The sequence below is a fragment of the Chamaea fasciata genome, unplaced genomic scaffold (genome assembly GCF_029207755.1).
Source record: "Chamaea fasciata isolate MVZ Bird 193981 ecotype frontalis unplaced genomic scaffold, bChaFas1.0.hap1 SCAF_1, whole genome shotgun sequence".
NCBI classification, from domain to species: Eukaryota; Metazoa; Chordata; class Aves; order Passeriformes; family Sylviidae; genus Chamaea; species Chamaea fasciata.
In genome coordinates, this window is record NW_027094086.1 from 7,050,819 (window position 1) to 7,075,363 (window position 24,545).

The 24,545-nt window shown below is 37.7% G+C and overlaps 1 protein-coding gene across 2 annotated transcripts in view; it reads right to left on the bottom strand.

Annotated features, from left to right (window-relative positions):
• Window positions 1–24,545, bottom strand: part of KHDRBS3 (KH RNA binding domain containing, signal transduction associated 3) — a 90,452-nt gene that overhangs the window by 38,856 nt on the left and 27,051 nt on the right. For both annotated transcript variants that reach the window (XR_010719340.1, XM_066175561.1), the window contains exons 3-5: window positions 14,993–15,109; window positions 12,770–12,916; window positions 6,478–6,617 (exon numbers count right to left, since the gene is read on the bottom strand). Coding sequence is in view for 1 of the 2 variants with exons in the window: in XM_066175561.1 (XP_066031658.1) it covers window positions 6,478–6,617; window positions 12,770–12,916; window positions 14,993–15,109 (404 nt within the window). In the remaining variant the exon portion in view is untranslated. The remainder of the gene's footprint in view (window positions 1–6,477; window positions 6,618–12,769; window positions 12,917–14,992; window positions 15,110–24,545) is intronic.

The window sequence follows — 24,545 nt, forward strand, 5'->3', positions numbered from 1 at the left end:
CCATCAAATCAAACTTCTCATGGCTCCTAGACCACTTCCACTGCTTACGTCTTTGCCCAAGGACATCCTTCTGCAGGCCAAATTTCAGGTGCCACTAACTCTCCTTGTCTTTGTTACCAGACTGCTGATTACTTTTGTTTTCTTTATAAAACCTTTGTAACAAGTTACATATTATCAAAGCTAGTTTGTCAGCCCATTGTCAGCCTTGATTACCAGCTCATATTCTAAAATACAAGCAAGGTAATTTTTTGTCTTTATTTTCTCTCCTCTCTACCATGGTGTAACTTCTGTCCATGTCAGAAATCTTTTGAATGTCCTGAGTAAGAATCCATAAAAACTTCTTACAGTGCTGAGTCCATATATGCAGGCTGATGGCATGCACAAATAAGCACTGAAACTCCCAAACTTTTTGAGTACTTTGATTGTGCAAATACTTTGAAACGGGGTTAAACTGTCTGATTTTCAAGAAAGGTGAAAGAAAAATGTCTTTGCCAATAACCCCTCAGAGTACGACACTGCACGACAGAAGTATTGCAGCATCACTAGCATTTGATTTTTTTTGTCATATTTTTGAGAAAAACTTTAAGTACCTTTTAACTGCAATTTCTATCAAACAGACACTAGTACTTAATTACTGGCAATAAACACACAAGAAATCATATTGCCTAGCCAGGTGCTATTACTGTCACTTCCAGAAAGGCTTTAGCAACAAAATGCTCATCTCTGCACTTGAGTCCATTGTGCCCTATTCTCAAAGAAACATTTTATTGCCAGATTGCTACTGCTTCAAGAAAATTTGAAATATTTGTTTCATTTTTATAATTGCTTTGGGTTTGATTTTCCTGAATTTATTAATCTGACAGTGGTGAATCCAGTGTAGAAGTTAACCCTTCTCCATTAAACACACAAGTGATTTTGATTGTTAAATTCTGAATAATTTTATGTCCAAAGTTGGGTATTATCTTGTAGGGTCTGCATTAAAAAAGGCTCTTATATCTAGGTGCCATGGACTCAACTAAGCAAAGCAAATCCAAGTAACTCACTTAATATCTTCTGTTTCAAAACAAAATGGGAGGAATAATCTAATTTAACTCACATACCACATCATCCCTTGAAGATACTGTCATGAAAGCTGTTTTTCTTGGAATCTAACTCTCCTCTCATGATATTATTTCATTACTTATACTTTCAATTCAGTATATGAGGAAAAAGAAAATGCAAAGTAAAACATCATTTTTATTAAACTATAAACGCATTAGAGAAGGGGAGAAAAAGCCTCTAACAGAAGTGTCAGAAGGTGCTACGGTGATTTGTAAACACTGTGGAGTAATGACAGAAGATGGTTAATGTCTAAAAATGTGCTAATGCCAAGTCCAGCTTACTGTATCCACTTACAGTAATACTAAAGTATTGAATTTTGTGATTAACATCTCATTGTTTGAATCCTGAATTTATTGTGTCTAAAAACATTCCCAAGAAAATCTAATACCAAAACGTAATACCACTTAGTACTATGCTACACAATGTTAGACTCAAAACATTTGTGAATGTTCAGACGGAATTCACAAGTACTAAACTAATAATTGATTCCCACTGAAATAGTATTTTACCAACTTATACAACTTAAATACTGCCTCTCTGGCCTTTGTTAGCAATAATATTTGACATTAATATTTTAATATTAATAGTCCCACAGTATTTCTAGGATTTATTTCCAGCAAACTAAGTCACTGCCCTTGACCACAGTAGCAGGCACAGTATCTCACTCACTCTCATCTCCAGCTGCCCTCAGCAATAGCCACTTTCATAATTTCATTTAGCACTTTCTCTGCTCTAGAATCACACTGATTTTTATTTCAAGTTTAGCCTATCACAGGATGGCTGAGTTAGTAAAATTATTCTGATTATGAAATCGCAACTAGAATCAGTTCACAGCTTTCCTTCACTTTCAGTGAAAGACAAAAAATAGAACAGTTTAAGGTATGAAGATCCTTTTCATTACATCCCCCAGGAAGATTAAATGGAAGAACAGCTTTAAAAAAAAAAAACAAAACAAAACACTTGCAAAATTTAGGACCAGTTCTCGAACACTATATTATTCAATGAAGAAACATTTGAAATTCTTTAATGTTAGCATTCATAGTTATATATATCTGCAGGGATTTACATTGTTCAATAAATAGATCTAACAAATTTGGTTACCAGATGTTGATATATTATCTTCATTTGAGCACAGCCAGCTACATTCAATGTTCCTCAAACAGTAAATATTTTTATTTTATATTAGACATCTGAAAAATAACAGACCTGTTATTTTGGTGCTGGTACTTTAGCATACTTAGTGATATCTGGATACAACTCAAAACTCAGATTCCTGAATTTTCATCATTTTTAAAAAAAAAAACAAAACAAAAAGGGCCACCGAGTGAACACTCTTACACAAGTTTTATTTAATGTTTATATTTTGAAACAGTAATACATATGTTCATGTTTCAATTTTGTGGAAAGTGGGAGATCACAAAATTAAAACAAAACACAGCAAACATTAATAATATCTGCCTTTGGCCCAGATCCTGAACTGGCTTTGTCAAATATGTTTTGCTATAGAATCTTTTGCACTTTACTACCTACATGTTCTCAAGAAAAAATTACTCTTCAAAAAAAGAAACCAGTTAATTCCAGACATGGCAGGAAAGCAGCTGGAAGTTGTGAACAGACTGCAGCAGTGATCCACATCAGCTCATCTTACTTCTAGCATATAAAACAGCAAGTACTAACTCACAGCTTCTGTAGCAGTTTTAATTTTCCCCAGACAGCAGTAGTCATTCAACCATTAGGACCCCAGCCATGCATAGACTGAAATATGAATAATAAATGGAAAAGTAAAAAAAACCCCTCCATCCCCTCTTGAAAGCATAAACCAGAAATCGGCCATTTCTTTAATGAGACTATTGTTTTCAAACACAATCTCTCAATCTGGGGTGTAAACTCAGCCAGCTCTATCTTATTGTAACCTTTCAATTACTAAGTGGAGCTGCTTATAAGAAAAAGTAATTTTATCAGGGTCTGTACTGATAGGATAAGGGACAACAGCTTTCAGTTGAAGAGGGCAGGTTGAGAGTGGACATAAGGAAGAAATTTATGATGAGGGTGGTGAGACTGGAATAGGTTTGCCAAGAGAAGTTGCAGATACCTCAGCCCTGGAAGTGCTTAATTCCAGGGTGGGACTCTGAGCAACCTGGTCAAGGGGAAGGTGTCCTGCCCATGGCTGGGGGTAAAATGAGATGGTCTTTAAGGGTCCCTTCCAACCCAAACCATTCTGCGATTCTAAAACTGATTTCTAGCCATAAGTGACACAAAATGGTTCCCCCCATGCTACCCCAAGGTATCAAGGAACTTTTAGCCAAATTCTTCGACTTATTACTATCATCCTCTAGAATTTCACTTTTCTTAAACATTTCAGTTGGAGTAATGATTGAGTTATCCTTGAATCTTATTTTTATTCTTAAAATAGCGTGAAGTTTTAGAGAAATGCTGCTTTAGTTGCAAAACCTCCTGTACATTAACATGGATTGAGTCATAAAAAGGTTTGGGTTGGAAGGGACCTTTAAGATCATCAAATTCCAACTCTGTTCCCATAGGCAACCTTGAGGGCAACACCTTCCACTAGAACAAAGGAATAAAAACCAGACTTTCACCACTTTCCCTTCCTGTTGTACAGAAGAAGGGTTATGTCAAAATATTTTAAGTGCTCAGCATGAACTCTACCAAAAATAGAAGGGCTGTGATTACATCTGAAGGTCATCTTTAACTGTATTAGGGATAAAAACTTGAGGCAAGGTGGGGAAAATGGAAATAATTATAGGAAGCAGCTGTATCCTCCAAGATCAATGATGAGAAAAGAACATTCCTGAATGTAAAGCTCACAACACACACACAAAGCTCTTCCAGAACGAATTCCATCCAGTCACCCACAAAACCTTACTTGGCTCCAGAGTAATAAAAGTTTAGTCAAGAAAATCAGGAACAATCCAGAAAAGAGGATACAGAGTTGCCAAAGCACAACCATTAGGAAATTGCTTACCACACACAGAAATGGCCACACATAAACTAAATTTTTTGCATGCAAACACAAATGTACTGTTTTCTACAAAATAAAATTTTTTATGGAGCTAAAAATAGATTTGATAAGATGTATTATATCCAGTTCTCACATGTCTTGTAAGGAGCAAAAAACGCATAATAGTATATTTTTTTTTTTAACTGAAACTATTCAGGAGTAATAAAGGTTTCAAAAGGGGGAACTTAAACACTCAACAGGATGTTTCACGTATCAAGGCTGGTATCCTAAAACCATTCTGCAGATTACAAAGAAAGGTTAGGATCAAGGTTTTAGAGTTCGTTTTGCAAGTCTTCTGAGCCTTTGCTTCAACTTCTCCTGGGTATCTCAGGGATGCTGCCTATTGAAACTGTTTTATCCAACACTGAGACAAAGCCTTTAAAGCTTTGCTTCAACGAAAGTATTATTCATTGAAATCCATTTCTGCTATAAGAGAATCAGAGCATTATAACTGAGTTTGAGATATACAGCTCAATGCCTGTAGAATCACACAGTAGCAACAGAATTGAACTTCACTTAAGGAACATGCTAACAGCACTTCAACTTGAGAGAAAAGTGGCTTGGAGTTTAAGACGAGCCTTGAAGAAAGGACAGATCAAACAGACACTTTCACTTCCCTTTAGAATATATGTGAAAAATGGTGATAAAACTCCAACCTTTTACTGCCATCTCCAAATCAAACACTAAAAACACTTAAATTTATCCTGAAGACACTTCAATAGTAGACTAACTATGCAGGATTCTGTAAGCTGTGTAACAGTGCATCACTAGCATAAAATGCAGATTTGAAAAAATAATTTACCAAAATCCAGAGGACAGAACAGAATTTCTTACATTCTAGCAATGTTAGAAATGGAGTACGCTAAAAAACTATTTACATATGCACATACTGGATACTAACAATGTAAATTAGTTATCAAACTTTGGTGATAGGATCCAACCAAACAATAGCTTTTGTATCCCAGAAATATTAGCTGAAGGACATGGAAAATGAAATAAACTTGAAATAGTACTGCAAATGTATCTGTACTGAGTGTCTGTAGGAGAATCACTAGAGGCATCTGTGGCAAAGTTACAAACAACTATTTAAAAATCAAAAAAAAAAAAAAAAAAAAAAAAAAAAGCTAAAAGAAAACCCTACTCCAAAATCAAATGAGGTCTCCAATTTGAAAGAATTCTTGCATGGCTGATTACAGTGCCAAGGGGTGAACCTTGGTATATAATTAACACTATTCAGAACATTAAAATCAAGAAAAGCAGAATATCTATACATATATATATTTACACAATATTACAAAATACAAGAACAACAATTTGATGATTGAAAGAATATTTTTTTCTCCTAGGACACAACCCACAGTAAGAATAATTTCTTTAAATTAAGATTCACTCTGCATTGCATTTGAATTATTGTCAGGATACATTTAACTAAGCAGATCTATATAAATGGAATATTTCCTTAGCACTGCTTCTTCTAACATGCTTTATCATCTGAGGTAAAATGCCTCAGGGTATTATTCAGAAATAAGTTTATGAGAAAAGCTTTGAAACAAGAAATTAGTTTACAACTTGCATTCAGAAATGCAAGTTTCAAGCTGCATTAACAAGAACTGTACACAAAACAAAAAAACATTATCAGTTAACAGTCACACTTAGGTGCTGCAGCCACAATCCCTGTACTCTGTAAGAAACAGTTATGAGCTTTATTTAGGTTTGTTTTCACACTTCAGAACTTGAAGGAGTTGAAACTGTCATCTCAGTACTGCAATGAAGATGGGGGATGCTAGAGTAAAAATAAGACACCTCCAGCAATGAAAAAAAAACAGCAAAACTAGTAGAGTTTGACTACCCCCAAATCAAACAAAAGCCATTTTTCACAAAGTATATGCCACTCAGACAAGAAAATCCAAATTCTACCTCCAGAGCACTTCTGTAACACTTCATCATGACTATGAAAACTTAGTGGTACCATAAAAAAAGAAAAGCATCCTGTATAAATTGGAGATACTCCTGAAATTCATGTCAATCAAGGTAAGACAGATTTACTGCTGTGAACTCCATAGGGGCCAAACACAGGCTGCACTGAAGGATCAACTCAAGGCAAGAAATCAAGTTGCTGACAGTAGGATTGAACATCTCCTATGCTGTCCTCTGCCTCTTTACAAAGAAAGCATTCAAGTTCCACAAGACCATTGTTAATCCCATCTGAATGAACTAAACTTTCATCAAAAAATGAAGGTTGTTTCCCCAAACTTTTGCTCTTCTTTTGGGAATCTTTCATGTATTTCACTTGGAGGAGAAATGGTGTTTGAAGGGAGAAGCTTGAAATATGTAGATTCAAATGACATTGCACGTACCTGGACAAAGCAGGAACAGGTACTCCTCTTGCTCGAATCGATGCTTTTCCACGGACAACTGGAACTTCTGCAGTTTCTGAGCCACCATTTAAATATGTTAATTCTTGAAGCTGTGCCTGTCTGATTTCATCGTTGTAGTCCTAAAACAAGGGGGAGGCAGAGTGAGAAAAGTAATTTTGTTTACTCACCACTCTCAGCAAACATCGCTCCTGAAAGTTTCCTCTTAAAAAGTTGAACATTACACTGAAAAAAGTTTAATAGGCATAATAAAATAGGAATAATATTAAATCCAAACATTATTAGAAAATTCCACATAATAACTGCCTATTTTGCGCAGGCATATTTTTCTTTCCCTTTGCATATATTTTTATGTAGCTTTACCAATTAAAATGCCAACATTAAAATGCTGCAGAGACAGGAGGAAACCAGAAAAAAAAAAATCAAGATGCCATATTCTGAACTGAGATCCAGTTTGTAGTTCCAGTAGTAGAATGACTGTTAAAAGCATGAAAAAGAAGAGAGAGTTGCAAAATAGAGAATAAATACACTTTTGAGAACAGCACATGAAAATGAAGGAATAGATTAGGAATCCACACTTTTAAAGTTAGAAATAATAGAATAAACACAGGAATTCCTTCAATACACTGTTATATAAATAAGAAGAGCTGAAAAAATTAAATTCTATAGTATGCAATGGTAAAAATGCCAAGGACATACGGCTTATTTCTGTCTGCACAAATCCTCTACTCTCAAGGTCTAGTAAAAAGAAAGCTCAGGTTTTTACACACAGAATTAATATGGTACTTCTCAAGCACAGTTTTCAGGGACCTTGAGTCAACCTCCGAAACAAGCAGGGCACACAGGAATAAAACAGACCCAGCAGTGAACTCTTAAGATAGAAGTATTTTTCTATGTTTCCTCCTCCACTTAAAGTGAGCCAGGCAGAATGCAGCCATAAAGGTGAATTAAAGATAACTAGTTTACCCAAGGTGCATCTGAACTGAGTATCAAAATATTAATAGGTGCTCCCATAGGAACAAAGGGATACTTCTGATACAACAGCTCTTCTGCAAATCCTCCCATTTCAAGAAGGAAGGTTTGTTCTAACCCCATTCATTTTGCAATTCAATGACAAAACAAAGAATCTGCATCTCACTGCAAATCTGAGTTTATTACATTTATTCACTAGACAGGGACCAAAAGATTGTCAGGCAGTATTACAGACTTTGAAACATAACCCTGCATTGAAAGGAGATTAAAACTTCCATGAATTCAAATCTCTCAATTATCCTTGTAATATTCTGCTTCTCCTAGACTTCTATAAATGGAAATAAAAAAGTTGTCCTTTATATGCTATTGCTGAAGTTACTGATGTTTAAAGAAGCACCATAACAGCATTTTGTCCAAAATGCCTTAAAAATAGGTTCTGAAATCTAACTCCCAACTTCCCACCTGAAATCACCCTTTATTTAGCAGCAGAAACAAACAGCAAATATGAAAAAGGTCTAGAAGACTGAAATAACTGCTTCAAATGGCATACTTGAAGCTTTTGAGAAAGAGATTCCATTATTAAATGAGCAGGACCCAATGCATAACTAATCCATCGCAGGGAATAGACTACAAACAGGAAACTGAACACTATTCTGACCAGTTACTGTACAGAAACCTACTTTGTATTTTTATTTTTGCTGGACCAGAACTGGCTACAAATGCAAAATTCTATGTCCTGTATAGAATAAAACTTCAATTTTGACACAAAATGCCAAGGAACTGTACCACCAACACACAACAACAAAGTTCTGACAGCCTGTATCAGATATCATTTGTAATTTCTTCACAAAACACCTTCAGAACTGGGCCCCAGGAAGAATACCTTTGCTTATTTTACACTCAATTAATTTAATTCCTTAGCAAAGATGTGCTCGGGTAGCCACTGTGTGTGTTGAGCCCCTTTTCTTTTCTCCCTGATGCTTTCTCACTTCCCTGCAGCACATTACCAGACACAGCAGCAGCCTTAAGTCACACAGAAGGGCTGCACAGTGTGTGCACAGCACAGAACAGAAAACATGGCCCTTATCACATACACCAGAGGCAGCAGGAGGATGAAGAGTGAAGGGGCAGTACAAGGCTGCCACGATAAGCTGCAGTGTTAATCCATTAGCCTCTGAAATGGATTCCTCAATTAAAAGTAGCAGATGGTCCCTTTATGAATACTCACTGCTGGAAACAGCACACTTCAAGTCAAATTAAGCAGACAATCTTCTTCACCTAGAAGATGGACATGGAAACCCTTTAGACTGCATCCCTCCTCTGAACAGCCTAGGCAGTGGCAGCACTTGAATTACAGTCAAATGCTGCTGCTGAATTTCAACTTAACAGGTGTACTCTCATTTTATGAATAAATTGCCTATCCTGACTAATTACAGTCTTATTCAAACATGGAGGGTGCATTTACATCAAGATCCATGCAAGAGATTTTCATCTCACAACTCCCCATACTTACATGCTCTAACTAAACCTTCTTAAAATTTTATCTATGGTTTTCACCCAGCCAGATCAACACATTGGCAGCAACTCTTCTTGGGACCACTTTAGCTTAAAACCTTATTTATCTCTCAAACTATTAGCAAAGCCATTTATTTATATCATGTTAGGACAGATCCCTACAAAACCCTCTGCAGCTTTGCAAAGCACTCAAGTAGATCTTTATCCTGACAGTGAGCAATCAATAGTTATCAGGTTTCCAGCCACCTCTTTTACACCTTGCAGTTACTTGCCAGCTTACTTAAGCAAAAGTCTGTGAGAGCTTCCAAAGGCCACCAAGCTCTTCAAAATGCCATTAAAAAGCTATTTCATCACCACATCCTACAACAAATAAAATATGCCGAAGGTAGGACAGGCTACAGAAAAAGGCTGTGAATTCTGCCCACATTGTCATGTAACTGGTATAGATTGTTCTCTCAAAAACATTTCTATACTTTGCTTTAAAGACAAGGGAAGTAAACTCTGGTAACCAATGGCCAAGGGTAATTAGTGCTGTATCTGTCAGAAGACAAATGACTGCCACTAATCAAAAATTAAGCAAAATAGACTAAGTTCTAATGACCAAAACTGCCATAGCCACAGAATCACAGAATGGTTTGGAATGGAAAGGGCCTTAAAGACCATCTCATTCCATCTCTCCAGCCCCAGGCAGGGACACCTTCCACTAGACTAGGTTGCTCAGGGCCCCATCCAGCCTGGCCTTGAAGCCGTGGTATAAATCCAGCAATTAGGGGCAGGTGAGGTTGAAAGTACATGGTTTTTTGACCTGAGAGAAGTAATTCTGAGATAACCAGTACCAAGCACAACACCCACCAATCTAATACTCGAACAAGAGTGCTGACCAAAGAGTCTGGACATTATAAAGAGACTGGCTAATTCAAAGGAAGATAAAAGAATATACTTAAAGTCAGAAGCCACAATTCAAAGTGCAGAAGAAAGGTAAGACTCGAGGCAACATAAGCACAGTCAAAAATACCCTCAAACCCAGTTTTTATATTTTGAGTTGAGTAATGCCAATAGTTTAAATAAAATTATACAACTGCAGCTGCTTGAGGTTAAACTTCAGTGCAAGGATGTTTGCCCATGGATCTGAAGGTCCAATAAGAGAGGCTGAGGCATTTTTGCTATGGTCAGCCACCACGATATTCTGTATTCTGCATTCTAGCATCAAATGTGATGTTATGTTAAGCACTGATCTGAAAGATGAACAATAACCATATTCATAAATTGGGTCTAGCATCTAAAATGGTAGGAAGTCATAGTGACTCTACATTGTAAGGAGAATGTAAACTATGATCATAATCATATATACTCATATCAGAACATCTTTCCTGAAATAGAACAGGTAATTTCTTAAGAAAAATACAACAGACCTTGAAGAAAATAAAAACCAATTCGCATTTGGCAGCAGTGAAGCAAACAGTAGTTCTAGAAAAGAAAAAGCTGCTCCTTATTCCTTCAGTGGCTGCTGCAAGGGGGGAGGTGGAAGAGATTAAGGCATTTAGGGCAATTCTGATAAGCTTACATTTGAAAAGCCAAAGGGAAATTAAGACAGTGTTGGCTTGATCCCGCAGTTCAGGAAAGATTATGTAGCATCACAGTTCAGCTCAGTATAATAAAGATGCAATGATCAAAAATAAAGATGGAAAAGTGTATAATCGATCAGTCAATGGAATTGCTCATTATCAGTCTGTAATTCTACTGGCTTAACACACTAATGACCAGGTTTTGATAAGCTTACTTCATTTATGGCAACATTAGGGAAATCAAGCTCAATGAAGAAAAATAAGACCTCTGATTGAGGGGGCATGAGGATCAGACATATCCTTCCTTCCAGCATGTGCAAGAAGCATTTATCAAATTGAACATATTTCTGTCTAAAAAAAGGCAGCTTTTTTTCTGTCTAGAATAGCCAGGAACTCAGTTCTCCCTTTTCTCTCCAGACTATTAAATCATGAATCTTGTAAATAGAGTAACCTTGGACATCATGACAGCCCAGCATTCCTACAAATATTCTGTTGAGTATTCCTTGTGTGATCAGTTAGGATGTCTGAACAGTAGTATGCTCATTCACCTCTTTTCATGTACATCAAGAAAAAAGCAATCTGGAAACCTGCAGACAAATGTAAAATGTGATGCTTGATTTTTTGTAAGATGAGAACATAATACCCAGAACATCTTTGTTTTTCAACTCTCCTAAAAGTGCATCTACATTAGGGTTATAGCACATCAAGACATATTCCTACTGAACCTCCTGACAACTGTTATTTATCATGCTTTGGTTCATACCACAGTGTAGTATTGGGGCACATGAACTCACTTCATTCAGACAGAAGAACAAACACTCAAGGAGCACACAGCTCCAGTCACCTGGAGACTTAATTTCATAAAATACCTTGAGTTGGAAGGGACCCACAGGGATCATTTTAGTCCAAATCCTGGCTCTGCACAGGAGGACACCCCTAGAATCCCACCATGTGCCTGAGAGTACTGTCCATTTCTTGAACTCTGTAAGGCTTAGTGCTGTGACCATTTCCCTGGGGAGCCTGTTCTGGTGCCCAACCACTCTCTGGGTGGTTTCACAGATGTGGACTCGGTTTGGTACAAACTATAATTCCCAAAATACATACAGGAGCACTGTTAAGCCATGAGCACCAACTATTGTACAAGAGAGACCCCCAGCTGGTCCCCAGTAGAGCCATACTGGCTCCACTCAGACATTTACAAGCTGCTGTCACTCAGATACATGCCTCAGGAAACTCTCCTGAGCCAGGTCCCCACACTTCCCACATCTGACACAAATAAAGACTAACACTTGGGTAACATTTTCAGCAGTAAAAACAAACAGAAGTCAATGCATCTTGAGGATGCTTTGCTTTCTATAATATTCCTCTGATCACCAATAAAGAATGAAGAAATGTTCACTCAAGAGCTAAATCAGTTGGGAACTTCACACACAGAAACATCACCTCAAGTGCTCCAGAGAGTGCTTCCTAAGAGAGGCTGGATTTTTTCAAGCAGCTTAATATTGCAAAGTAAGGTTGGTTCTTACATAAGGAGCAGATGAAGTTATAGAGGAAGTTAGAAACTCATTACTTAGACATATTCCAAACATGAAGTAAAAAATTATATGGGAAACCAGACATGATTTTATACACCCATACAATGGAAGCTGAAGTATATACCAAAAAAAAAAAAGTACAGCCCCTGTATCATTAGCATTGTGATAAAAATAAAGATACAAGATAAACCTGTATTGATTCTCAACACTAAACTAGGATAACAGGTGAGAGAAATACTACACCTTCAAATGAATTAATTCCTAAAGAATTGATGTTCCATGTGTACCAAGAATACAGAAGAGGCACACATTTTACAGATTTTTACAATTATTTGTAGTCTGTGATACTTTTATACGACTAGTTAAGCAAGAATAAGTTTCTCTTTTACTATAGGTCAGGTCATGACATTTGTGTGGACAGTTACAGATTCACCCAGGAACTGCCTGTATCAAAATGCAAAGCATTTGACAATCATCATTTCTTTCACAAAGGAAATTAAGCAACATGACCTGACCAATATTGTACACTGTTCAGAATCATAAAACAGCTTGGGCTGGAAGGGACCTTAAACATCATCTAGTTCCAACTCCCTGCAGTGGGCAGGAACACCTTCACCAGCTTACTCAGTTTTAGAGATAACATTTCTCACTCACTATTACTAGAATTCTCATTAAAAAAATACTAACAGGGATGAGGAACTTCTTGATTTCTTCCAATGCATGTCCCATTCTGGCATATGCTTCTGCAGGTGGAGCAAATACTTCAATTAAAACATGTAGGTCATCATTTAGGTGAAAATACTTTGCTTCTCCACTTTTTCTCAACTCTTCTTCCTAGGAGATAAGAAAAAGAGTGGTTTTACACATTCTTGTTTGAAACATTGTTATGCAAGTATTGAAGTTACTCCAGAGGAATATGCAAACGCTGTTCACTCAGGTTCAGCTGTCTACAACTGAAAAAGTAACATGAAGTAAGAGCCAAGAGATCCTGCTCACATACAGAAACTGTAGCACATGGAGGAGTGCTTACAAAAGTTTTCCCAGGTGCACCAGTTTCATGAAGAGGACACTTTTCTTGAAAGTAAAGTCTACAGAAACAGGTTTGATCTAATATTCCGCAAGAGCAAGCTTCTTTTACCAATATTATTTCAATCACAGTATTACTATATTGCTTTGGTTCTTAATTCTGTTCTCACTGAAGTTTTTATCCAATGAGTGTAACCTTCACAGAACCGTGCTATTTGGACATAAGGCTAACAGCATATAAGATGAGGAAAGAGAACATTAGCAAAAAGCGTTCACTAGCTCTTTCAGAAGGAAATTTATTTCTTTCATCTTCCTTCACCCAACCCACTTCAATGACTGCAAAGCTGAGTTCAGTGGAGTGAAGCAGAGCTCAGTTCTCAAATACTGACATTCACATGCAAAATATTCACAAAAGGGCAGCACTTGCTCTTCTCAGACTGCCCCTTGTCCATGTGTACTTGACAGCTCCAAGGGATAAAACCAGCACTAGAAATAATTTCACTGCTTTACCAGAAAACATTGTATCAAATAATTAGCAGGTCAGCTGTCTAAAAAACTAACACTCTCCTGCAGCTTCTTTTTTTGGCAAGAACCATGTAAGCCCTTCACCATTTAGATTACAAAAATTGTAAGTTGCAATGATAGCTGAAATCTCCTCTCCTGCACACCCCTAATTACGGGTTGAGGTTTATATGTGACAATCCATTTCTGCTTCTCATGAATAACATTCTTATCAACATGACTTGTGTTTTACTATGAAGATGTTTAAAAAAAAAATCAGCCTAGGTCGCTGTCAAAGCACCAAGAGTAAGAATATTAAGAGGCCACTCAGCAGGATTAGACTCCATCAGCCAAATCATTATTTTGTCAACACATATAAGAGATCTTAGAAATAGAAACTAACCTAATACAAATGTCACAGCTCAAATATCTAGTTTTAATAGGAACTGCTTCTCAGTTAAATACCTAGGAACGATTATCCAAAACATACGAGCCACTAGCACTGGAAGCTAGTTGAGTTCCCCACATACTGGTTTTTAGTATATACTTGCACCACGCATTCCCTGTCCTTTTCTTCTAAAGAGGAAAAAAATCACTGTGCAGTTAGTTTATGCAGAAAACAGAGTACTAAGAAACTTCCTTTCTGTGTTTATCAATAAAGTTGGCTGAGAACTGCAATAAGCAATAGCAAAGTCACAATTTTCTGAGTAGGACCTGGTAAAAAAACATTTAAATCAGCAACTTTAACAAAACATACAGAATTTCAACACAGGGTTTTTAAAGATCATTCCCATTATCAAACTTTTCAAGTCACTCTGTGCTTTTTCTGCTAAGTTCACTTTTATTATTGTATTTTATTTTAGTTCTGTAACGTGACTTGGCAATGCTTCCATTACTTTCCACATTCCTTGCAAGGCCAGAAGTTGAACTTCGATGATCCATGTGGGTACCTTCTAACTTGGGATATTCTGTGATTCTATGAAAACACTACACACTAAAACTCTTTTAAGACCACACAAATGAAATTTAGCTCACTCACTGGCTACATCTCACAACCTTGGGAACACATTAGCATTTCAGGGGTTTTCCTGTTTCCTATGAAGACCAACACAAAAGCTGCTACTTGTTCCTATTCCAGTATCCCTCTTTGACAGCAATTTAGGTCCCATAAAATTCTCTGTCTTCCATTACTTGACATCTATTGCCTTGGTTTGCTCACTGCATGTGGAATCTTGGCTTAACTGGCCAAAGAGGGACAGTAACCAATAATCAATATTATGATCTCCTGTGCTTTTTATTTCTTCCAATTTTCATTACAAGGTTTGTTCCCCTTCTCATAAACTTAAGGTAAGAAAAAACTCCACTGACATACTCAGGCCTTACCTTTGTCTTGTCCCTCATAGAACCTTTTCCCAAAATGGACATTTTTGTCAGTGTTTCTTCCTGTAAACGCTTCAGAGAATTACCACGTGGACCCAAAAGTTTTCCCACAAAGTTGAACTGTAAGAAAACAAAACAAAAAAACCAACACATTAACCTCATTGGTTTTTTAATAGTAAATTAATGAGCAATGAGTAAATTAAAAGGGATATTTTGCTGAAACAACTTTTGGACACAGGTGCAAGTGATTGGATCATAAATTGGAAACATTAAGTACAATCCTATAGTACAATTAATAGAATGTCAGTGGCTCCAGCAACACAGAAATATCTGAACTCAAGGGTAACTTGGTGTCCACTACAGCCTGCTAGATCAAGATGAGCCTGTTGACAAAACCATCTTGCTCCAGTTAACAGGAAGCATTGTGCCCAAGGCTTTTGTCCTGCTGAGGGACTCCAACCATCCCAATATCTGCTGAAAGAGTGGCAAGGTGAGCTGCAGGCAACCGTGGAGACTCCTGGAATGCATGTGGGATAACTTCCTGACCCAGGTAATAGACAGACCTACCAGAGGGAAGGCATTAATGGATCTGTTGGTCACCAATGCAAATGAGCTCACTGGGGACATGAAGACTGGAGGCAGCAATCATGCACTGAATATAGATCAGGAGTGAAGCTGGGCTGCTGAACTTTAGGAAAGCAGTCTTCCAGCTCTATGGGGAGCTAGTCAGTGGGATCCCCTGAGAGACTGCCCTCAGGGATGAGGGAGTAGAACAGAGCTGGCAGATCTTTAAGGAAGTCTTCCAGTGAACACAAGAGCTAGAGATTCCCAGCAGCAAGAATTCAGGCAAGAGACCAGCATGGCTGAGTAGGGACAGGCTGGTCAAAGAAAAAGGCAAGAAACAAATGCACAGACAGTGGAAGTTAAGACAGGTGTCCTGGGAAAGAGCATAGAGATGAAGTCTGGTTGTGTTTAGCTGGGATGAGGAAGGCCCAAATGAAGCTGAAACTGAATCCAGCAAAGGACACAAAGAGTAACAGAAAGGGCTTCTCCAGGTGTCCCAGCCAGAAAAGGAAAGTTAAAGAAGGTGCTACCCCCTACTCCCACTGATAAACCACGATGGGAAACTGGTTACAGTAGATAAGAAGGTTGAGGTACTCAACAACTGAAGTGACACAATCACATTAAAAAGATAGTTCTAGGCAGAAATAAAATAAAGTGATGCTGAACAGCAAACAGGCTTAAGCTTTGTGGCCTCAGATTTATGAAACAGTTTGTAAGTTCTTTGCTTGTCCTTCTACTACCGTGTCACTGAAGAGCCAAGATAGGCTGCACTGATCTCCCTGTTCATCTGGAGTTATTTGAAAGGACTCAACAATGGGGAAATGGCAATCCCAAATCTCTTGCTCCTACACTGGATGGGCTGATGGAACAAAGGCCCAGCTGCACTCACTCTACAATGCAGAAAGTTTACAGCTCCAGTTCATCTCTTTCAGCTTTAGACAAAAAGAAAGCAAGCATTAAAAGTCAACTAAATATGAAAAAGTAAGTTTATTCCCCTTACTAGTCGTAAGTTCAATTCCCAATGCAGACCTGACATAACACTACTGAGAAAATGGCTTATGGATTCCTATAGTCCACAGAACATATTAAATTTAAGGCCTTGCATGAATCAATCTTTTCTGAAATTATCAGGTCACATTAAGACATTCTCAGGGAATTTCTTTAATGTTTAATGTTTCTTTTTTATTAGAATTGTCCATTTTTTTTCATATAGGTCCTAAGACAGAGTCAAGAAAAATATTAATCAGAAAGATTGAGCAGATACAGGTAGAAATTTCCCTTGCTGAGAATATTCAGGACTCAGGGCCACTGATGGGATCCTGTGCAATTTAATTTAGAATCATTATTTCAACAGAAGGTTGAACATCAGAAGGCAGAAATCTTCTCTAGAGATTCCTTTTAACTTGGACTTCTGATTTTACTGTTTCTGAAGGTATAACTAAGGAAAGCAAACACATTGAAACAATTTGTAACAAATTTGAACTTGGAGAAGTCCATTACTCCTTATTAAGAGTTTCCTTAAAGGAAGCCCATAGTAAAGCTCAAAGTAAAGCTTTCATGTAGTGGAACACCACCTCAGTTTTTCAAGCATTACTTAAGATTACTTATGGCTACTTATAATAGCCTTTTTAAGCTACTGGGAATAAAAATAAACATTTACTCTTTACTGCAACTATATTCTTTTAGTTAAAACCAAGTAGTTTAACGTTGTGTAAATCTAAAGCTTGACCTACCAAACTTTAATACCTCCAAAAGTTGTCATCTTTAAAAAAACAGGAAATCTCTAGTGCCAAAGTCAGATATTACAGAAGCTGTACAAGGACTGCACAGATGATATGTTCTAGACACATTTAATGAACATGAAAATGTATTGTCTGTATCCTGAGATCCACTGAACTATTCTTTTCTGTGCACCGTGGCTCCAAATATTTGATTTGACAAGTCTGAAGCACAAGAAACTTGAGTTGCAAGTCTGAAATTCTGCTGATTTGAAAGCACAGTACCTCTAGGTGTAGCTTGAAAGCACAAATGTTAGTAAAATATGCCTTACAATGCAGTCACAAAGCATTTTAGCTCCCACATAACAAAACTAAAAGGCTTTGGAACATTTCAGTTGATTATTCCATAAATATAACCCATTTATGATATTGAAGGAATCCTTTCAGTAGAAAACAGATTATTTACTTTGAACAGGTACTGCATTTTGTTCAAACTACTGCTTTATCTCCCTTTTACATCAAATTGGAAACATCCAATCAAAGGTTTATTTTGAAATATTTCATAGATACAGAAACACTCAAAGTATCAGTCTCTAAGTTATTACTTACACACTGCTTTCAATCAAATAGTAGAAGGACTCAAACCTAAAGGTACAAAGCCAGCACACTGGATTTGAGTTAAAACAAATTTTAGTTACAAAATTAGCAAATCCTGATTGTCTGCTGGTGTTACAGAAGCAAGTAAGCCTGGCGGATCCAGATTAGCTTTTACACCAGACTGCTTACATACAAGTTGAATGGATGCTTCCCATGTTCCACATTAAGGGTTTATTTGCCCCAAGAGCACAAGAACAAAGAACAAAATCAAGTTTATTATTGAACTCAGGCTTATAAACTATCTCTGACCAGTCACATTCACTAGTGCTGGATCAGAATCAGACACGCCAGACTCCCCTCTTTACTCACCCCTCTCAATAGAGCACAATCACCTCCCAACTGCTGTAAATACCAAAAATAGTCCTCACCTTCACTAGCTTCAGCTTAACACTCTATTAAAGCAATCACACTGTATTCCAGTGCAAGCTGGTGAATTTTTCAGTTCTACAGGACACTTAAAATGAATTCTTAAGAGTCAGCCATAAATGTCACTCTACACTGGATCATCTTTTTTCAACTCAGGAATTGTTTCCGCACTAAGACAGCTTCTAATGTATTAGGTAAGTACCAGTAAACTATGCACAATGGCATATAAAAGAGGAGATAAAGTCCCCAACTCAAATTTGCTTCTAGACCAACTCTGAAGGATTTGGCAAATATGGTATCTCAAGCTAAATTACAGGCATCTTTGCAAAAACAATATCAAGATTCAGATTAACAGACCTGGGAGGAAGCAATTAGATAAAATGGGGAAAATTACCACCTCAGCTACACTTCTAACCAAGTAATGTTCTGCTATTGATAAACGGTAACCTCTGAACAAAATATCATCCAATAATACACTCATTTGAGCAAAAGGATGCAAGGTTTGAGAGGTGTTCTTTTTCCTAAAATCTGTGATCACTGAAAGCACATCCTCCTGTACCTCTGGTTTACTGTGTGGGTAAAGATACACCATGCAGTGCAACAGCCATTCCTCCAATTCCTGGGATATGGGATTTTCTCTTGACCACGGTGTCCATTAGCTGGCAAGTACTGGTTAACTGTACTGAAAGAGTGTATCTGTTTCCCTTTCACAGATTATCCTACAGTCTGTAACAAAAATCTCCAATTTAAAATACATCTCAAATAGAAAACATCTTTCACAATAGAAAGAACAAAAAAATGAATATAAGGTTTTTGCTTCAAAATTTTTTTCTGTCTTAGATGTTCATAAATTCTCATTTTAAGAAACATTTTTTTCAGTTATCATACAATGGAGATTATGGGCATCGCTGCGTAGCACTCACTTCTTCAAAATCACCAAATCAAAACATGACTGGAACAGTTGCTTAGAGATTTGTTTCCTTACCACATCACTGTGAAGCTATTCCCTGAAAATACTTCTGGAGAAACAGTTACAAACAATATTCAAAGAATATGATATTCTCTTCAGAACCATTTGATCTACAGTATAAATTATAACCAAAAAACCCCAAAAGGAATTAATGCAAGTGCTACAGCATTTTTAAATGTATATATTACAGAAAAGGGGATATAATAGAAAAAGTAATCCTTGTTTATCCCTAACCAAGGCAAGTCTGCTAAGAATGGTTCATCCAGCTTAAAATACTTAGTGAAAGTATAAATGGTTGACCAAATGCTTTCCTGTAAAGCTTTAAGCACTCCATTGTTATTAAAGCCATAGAAAGCTTCCTTGACATATTAGTTTTCTGCAATGGTTTCTCTGTGACAGGGTCACAAGAAAAAAAAAGTTATATAAGATTCAGAGCATTTTCCCTTAGAATGGCCTGAAACAAGGTAAACTTCAAGGTTTTTCCTATTCATCTCAGAGAGAGAAAGTTTCTTTAGAAATGTAAGTGCCTCAACCATCTATGTTACACCACAAACAACTCTCTTTCATGTAACATGGTAATAGGTCTTTAAGCATTTATTCATGGCAGAAAGCTTGGTCAATTTTACTTTAAAGTTGCTCAAAAGTTATCCCTGCTATTACAAATTATGCTTGTTCCTCCACATCACTTCTGGTTATGCAACCACATTTTCTCATGTCTGCTTTAAGAAATCCTTAGAGCTGAGCTATTATGAAAAATTACTTTCTAACTAGTCATGTGATTAATATATTAATCTCTGCATGACTTTACATAACAGCAGATATACTGTATGTGACAATGACATTTTAAAATAGGTATTTTCACTTTAAGAGTTGAGCTAAAAGGCTTAAAGGGATGCCAGTTCCACAAGTTAGTGATTTTTGAGAAAATACATTTAAAGTATCACTTTGGGGAACAACAGAACATTTCTTCTTAACTTTTGAGATTTACCCAGTATTTAGATCGATGAGCAATTTTTAAAATGGTAGCCTCTCAAAATGGAAGTAATTTTTCCCCACAGTTTTGATCCATCTCATGGAAAACTATAATGATTCCATTTACCATCCAGGGAAGCTATTTTTTTCACCTAATTCAGAACACCCAAGTTCAGCAAACTGTCAAAGCAAAATCAGGGTTTTGAGACTAAACTATTTCACAATGCATGTTCATTAAATGTATGGGAGGGGGTAACACTTCCTGCCTCAAGTAAACAAAACTCTTAAACACCTTTTACATCTGATGGCTCCTCATAGCAGCACTGGGACAGAACCACAGAGTCCCTCCACCAACACAACCACATCAGGACCTTCCTTGAGTGGCCAGCTCACTTTTATGCCTTTAAATCTGTTCAAATTTGAAGATTATTTTCAAGCACAAAATCACAACAGAAATACAGGTTTAAGGGTCACATTTCCAAACAAGACCCAGAGTCAGTTGAGGTATTCAGCTGATGAAACAGCAAGTCACTCTAACCTCAATGTCCTAAGGTGACAAGATCTCATTCCACTACCTGCAGTTTAGACATCCAGCATCCACATGGACTCCTATCTATAGGTAACTTGATTTAGAAATCAGTTCTACCTCAAAAAGTTGGCCCTTTTCCTATAAGGTTGCATAAAAGTCCAACCTCTCTAATCCTTACTTGTAGATGTCCCAGTTACAACAGGATTGCAGACAGCATTACCAAAGCTTATTCAAGCTTCACCTAAATATCTCAGATTAATTTCCATATCACAGCACTTCAGGTCTCTTGAAGGTATCTGCAGAGCAGGACCAAACCAAACAACTGTAAGACTCTGCACAATCATATTTTGAAAATATGTGACTAGGCCTGCAATCTATAGAGAAGTTTCCACAAGATTTTGTCTTACCAGGTGAGACTATCTTGTCACCACAAAGACATTAAATCAGGGACTTTTTTTACAAATCTGTTATTTTTTTTACAAGTCTGTTATTCCTTCCTAATAACAAAAGGAAATTTATTCAAATGCACAGCCAGCCTCAAGGAGAAACTGAACATAACTCCTGGGACAAACCACCTTGAGTTATTTCATAGCACAGACAAAATTCAGGTTGTCTTAGTTATTCTATCAGCTTCTATCAAGGTCAAGATCTGAAAAAAAAAAATTTCACCAACTATCTGCAGCTTGAGATTAAACATGTTAACCAACACTGCCAAGGGTTGAGTACAACAAAAGTCTCCAGTTAAAGAACATAACTACAAAACATCACAGAAAGAACCAATAGCTCTTAAGTAGGAGGCCACTTAAGCACACCACCCGGAACCACTCAGCTATTTGTGCACTATGCAAAAGACTAGAAACTCAATTTTTTTCATGGTAAGCAAAGATGCACAAAAAAGTGCAATAGATACTTTTGAATGTGAGGTCTACCAGATTCTTTTCCAACAGAAACCCAGCTGCTGTGCACTTTAGTTGAAGAGTTGCTGCAGCACTTAACCTGTCACCTTCCAGGGCTGTCAGAAGCAATTGCACAGGACCCAGCCATGGGCTCATAAGAATGTATCTGACAGGACAGGAAATGTAAGCAAGCATTACCATGCCAGGCTGATCTGATCAGAGCCTGGACTGCCTGACCTGTGTTGAGGCTATTATGATTTATTCAAGGAGTCAGAATTACAGAAAAGTTTTAAAGAAGAAAAAGGCAATGTAATATACATTTCAGGTCTAGCAAGCTGTCTTGCTTGGGGGCAGGGCACTGACAGGTTGTTTGGCTTCACAACCCTCTTGTATAACAAAATTAGGATAGGATTAATGAAATATCAACATACATAAACAGCAGAAGCATCTTTCTTTCCCAGAGTCATCCCTAGCAAATATAAACAAAGGAATAGTTTCTGTTGGCAAAAATCACTTATATTTGTGGTTAGTTTAATTTTCATCTATTTAACCCTGTTAAGGATTTAATAACTTGGTTTTTTTGATCTAGTTTAAATGCAGGACCATTTATTTAGGGGACTATTCTGTTAATGAAGTTGAAGCAAACATGGTTTTTCTCACTACCTCCTGGTTACTCAAATTAGTTAGATTGAACCCAAACTGGTAACTCAATGCTTGTTTGAGAGATTTATCAACTATTATAATGATTTTTTTTAATGATCAATTATTATAATGTCAGCTTCAAACAGCAGATTCCCAGGTCATTAACCCCATAAAGACTACATCTCCTGAAAAAAATGGAGATCTCTTTGTTCAGGATCTTGTGAAACAGGTAACAGCATTATTGTGGACTGAAGGCAAACATGCCAGAATGATAGGAGAACTCTGAATTTAATACTGACATGCAGAAGATTTTTTTGCACATATTTCATCGATATTTAAGTCTGGAATTTCATTTTTCTGAAGCATTTGTTACCAACACTGACCAGTAGAAAGAAAACTTAAAAATGAGAAACAAATCTTTTAACCATTTTTCTGAGGAATTCTCCCTTGGTATTTTCTACCAACAACACATTTGCAGCAATGTCAACACCTACCAGAGGTAAAATGATCCAGGAAACTGCACACACAGAAAGAGAACATCAGTGCAGAGGCACAGAGCATTTATGTGAAACACCATTTCAGGTTTTTGAGGACCACAATATGTTTTGGTAAGTTCCACAAAAAAACTCACAGAAAAGTATAGGATGGAAGAGACCTTAAAGATCCAGTTCCAACCTCCTCGCCATGGGCAGGAACACCTTCCACTTGATCAGCTGGCTCAAAGCCCCATCCAGCCTGGCCTTGAATGTTACCAGGGATGGAGCACCCACAACTTCTCTGGACAACTATACCAGATACCTCACTGCTCTTTTAGTGAAGAATTTCTTCCTACTGTCCAATCTAAATCTCTCTTCTTTCAATTTAAAGTGATCCCCGCCTGTCTAATACTCCATGCCCTTGTAAGAAGTCTCTTTCCAGCTCTCTCGTAAGCCCCCTTTAGGTACTGGAAAATGCTGTAAGGTCTTCCTGGAGCCTTCTCCAACCCTCTCCTCCCATCTTCCTAGCAGAGGTTCTCCAGACCCAGTCATCTTCATGACCTCGTCTAGACTTCTTCCAACAGGCCCACATCCTAAGCTCTGCAGACCCCAGAGCTGGATACAGCTCTGCAGGTGGGGTCTCACTGAAGCAGAGCAGAGGGGCAGAATCCCTTCCCTCACCAGCTGCCCATGGGGCTTTGGATGCAGCCCAGGATACCTTCGGTTTCAGGGCTGCGAGAGCACATTTTGGGATCCTGTTGAGCTCTTCCACCACCACCCCAAGTCATCCTCCTCAGGGCTGCTCTTGATCCATTCTCTGCCCAGCCTGTATTTCTGTCTGGGACTGCCCTAACCCAGAGGGATCACCTTGCACTTGGCTCTGCTGAACTTCATGAGCTTTGCACAGTCCCACCGCTCCAATCGCTCAAGGTTCCTCTGGATGCCATCCCATCCCTCCAGTGTGTGTCAACTGCACCACACAGCTGGGTGTCAGTGAACTTGCAGAGGGTGCACTCAGTGTCACTATCCATGTCACCAACAAAGATGTCAAACAGTCTGGGTCCCTGTACCAGCCCCCAAAGGATGCCACTCATCATTGGTCCCTACTGGGACACTGAAACATTGACCAGCTCTGAGTGCAACCATCCAGCCAATTCCTTACCCACCAAGCGGTCCATCCATCAAGTCCATCTCTCTGCAGTTTAAAGACAAGAGTGACACATAGGACAGTGTCAAATGCTTTGCACAAATCCACGTAGATGACGTCACCTGTTTTTCCCTGTTATCTATTAACCTTGTAACCCTGTCAAAGGAGTTCACCAGTTTTGTCAGGCACAACTTGTCCTTAGTGAAGCCACCTTGGCAGTCACCAGTCAGATAACATGGATAAATATCCAACACAAGCACTTTATATACATCTCAGGGGAATCAAGATGATTGGAACAACTCCATATCTACCCCACAAATCCTAACTTCTGAGCCCTTCTCTGAACACATGAAACAGAAATAGGATTAGCACTTCAAAAATTTATTAATGCAAAAAGACTTTGTTCTCCCATGTACAGGCATTTAAAACTCATGTCACTTACTGCAGACTACAGAATGCCAGGATAAGGTTCTTAGCTTGCCACCTTGAAGCTATGTGACTTCATACAATGTATCATAATTTATTAGAACTCAGAAATAAAACCACAAGACTGGTTCTAATACCAAGTGATAGCAAATTGCAGTGACTGGTTGTGGTTTAGGGCAGGTGCTTTTCAGAG